Here is a 1953-nt window from a genome sequence, read left to right on the forward strand (position 1 = left end):
TCCAGTGCACTCACATCAGAATAACTTATAGATTTGTTGTTATAATAATCGATTAATCGAAAAAATAATCGTGAGATTAATCGATTAGAAAATAATCGTTTGGTACAGCACTAAAAACAATAAACAAATAAATCATGTTTCATTCAGACTGAACAAATCATGTAAAGACAAATTAATGCTTCTTCACTTACTGCCCCAAAGAGGTATATCCTTGCTCTCAGCTTTCATGACAATCGAGGACATTGTCATTGTAACTGGAATGGCATCAAAGTAAGATGAGTGGGGGGCCAGGGTCAGGATAGGTGCTTCTGTAGGTAGTGCCCTTTGCCCTTTCACAGTCATCCAATGAAAACCTCCGGCAAACCACATGGCCCGCATGATGACTCTGAGAATAATGTCCACCACCCTGAAAACAAGATTTTTAAACAACAAACACAATTTTAATCACAATGTAAAAAAAAAAAAAAAAAAAAAAAGCTCAAGTATCATTACTCCTGAACCCTTAATCTATGACAACAGAGGATGATAGATAATAGCATGCACCACACTCACTTACTCATTCATAATAAGCATATTAAAAGAGAATTTAAGCCATGCGACTTTCTATCAATATCAGCATCAGCTTTGACAATACAGTTATTGGTTCCTAACCTTCTGTAAAAACGAAATATGCTGAATGAGAATTTCATTTTTTTAACGTATTGATAAGATATACACTGTTTCACAAAGTAACTCTTCAGAAACACTCTTCAGACAGACCCACACATACAAAAATAAATACAAAAGATGCACCTTCTCCAGAGGCACTGGGGTTCAACGGTGGTTTCGGAGCGCCCCACTGAGGCAATGAAGGCAAACGGCCATGCCAGTAGCATCATAAATGCAGCTATGAGTAGACGAATGGGGAATAGTGTGACTGTCATTACTGCAATCTGTTGGAGAATGAGAAACAGAGGAAAAGTGGGCATTAAGACAAATTTAAACTCCCTTATTTAAAATGTATGTCTTTCTTCTTGTTACACCTGAAGTTCAAGTTTTACTGTATATTATGCATGTAAAGATGTTTGAATGTGATGTGAACTGGATGTAACAAATTCCACAAACTACCAACTTCCCTAAAAAAAGTGCATTTAAATCTTAATATCTCTATAGTAGGCTCCAACACAGTTCTATTTTGGTCTTTGTTGCTATCCTCCTCAAATTTGGCAAGCATAAAATAGTTCTGGAGTGTCACCACAGACACCAGAGTTAAAACTGGTTTACTACAAAACACTGCAGCAGATTCACAGTCAACTAAACAGCTTCGTCAAAATTGTGTGAATTTGGTTAGTAGGAACAGATTGTCTGGTCACAGGCAGACAGCATGCATCCAACTGTTGTAAAACCCCCAAAAAGGAGAAAAAAAAGTAGAGAAAATGTAAAGAGAGGTACAGCACTCTTGCAATACTGTTACTGTAACATGGTGGAGGAGCACAAAGCTTTGTAACTAGACAAAAAAAAGTTTTGGAGACAACAGATAAGAAACCATGTTTGACATTTTTCACAATTTAATGCAGACAATATTAGCAATGTTACATCATGTCAAGAAGCAGAGATCAATGTATCAACTTAAGCGTCGTTTATATGTTACAAGAGGCAAGATGTCCAATCTCACTAACATGGTTGTAAGAGGTGGTTTTTCGCACGGACATTTTAAAGAGAAACTCCCTCCCACTGGAGCACACAGAACAGAGCGAGAGCAGGGCTGGCAAAGTGGATGTTTAAATTTTCAGATGATGATAGAGGATACGGAGGAGGAAGATCTGGTATTGCTGTTAGCTGAGGAGAAATGCTATTTGGAAAATTTGTCATAATAAGAGTGACAGTTTCCAACAGGAAGTGCAGGAAAAACCCTTTGAATTCCCCTCCAACTTTTTTTTAAAATTCATTCTTGGTAATAAAATAACTGTGTTT

At 37.1% G+C, this 1953-nt stretch overlaps 1 protein-coding gene across 2 annotated transcripts in view; it reads right to left on the reverse strand.

Annotated features, from left to right (window-relative positions):
* LOC106521611 (lysophosphatidylcholine acyltransferase 1) overlaps positions 1-1953 on the reverse strand; it is a 25153-nt gene that overhangs the window by 13979 nt on the left and 9221 nt on the right. For both annotated transcript variants that reach the window (XR_001310696.1, XM_014014256.1), the window contains exons 2-3: positions 793-932; positions 192-406 (exon numbers count right to left, since the gene is read on the reverse strand). Coding sequence is in view for 1 of the 2 variants with exons in the window: in XM_014014256.1 (XP_013869710.1) it covers positions 192-406; positions 793-932 (355 nt within the window). In the remaining variant the exon portion in view is untranslated. The remainder of the gene's footprint in view (positions 1-191; positions 407-792; positions 933-1953) is intronic.

This window comes from Austrofundulus limnaeus, unplaced genomic scaffold (genome assembly GCF_001266775.1).
Source record: "Austrofundulus limnaeus strain Quisiro unplaced genomic scaffold, Austrofundulus_limnaeus-1.0 Scaffold112, whole genome shotgun sequence".
NCBI classification, from domain to species: Eukaryota; Metazoa; Chordata; class Actinopteri; order Cyprinodontiformes; family Rivulidae; genus Austrofundulus; species Austrofundulus limnaeus.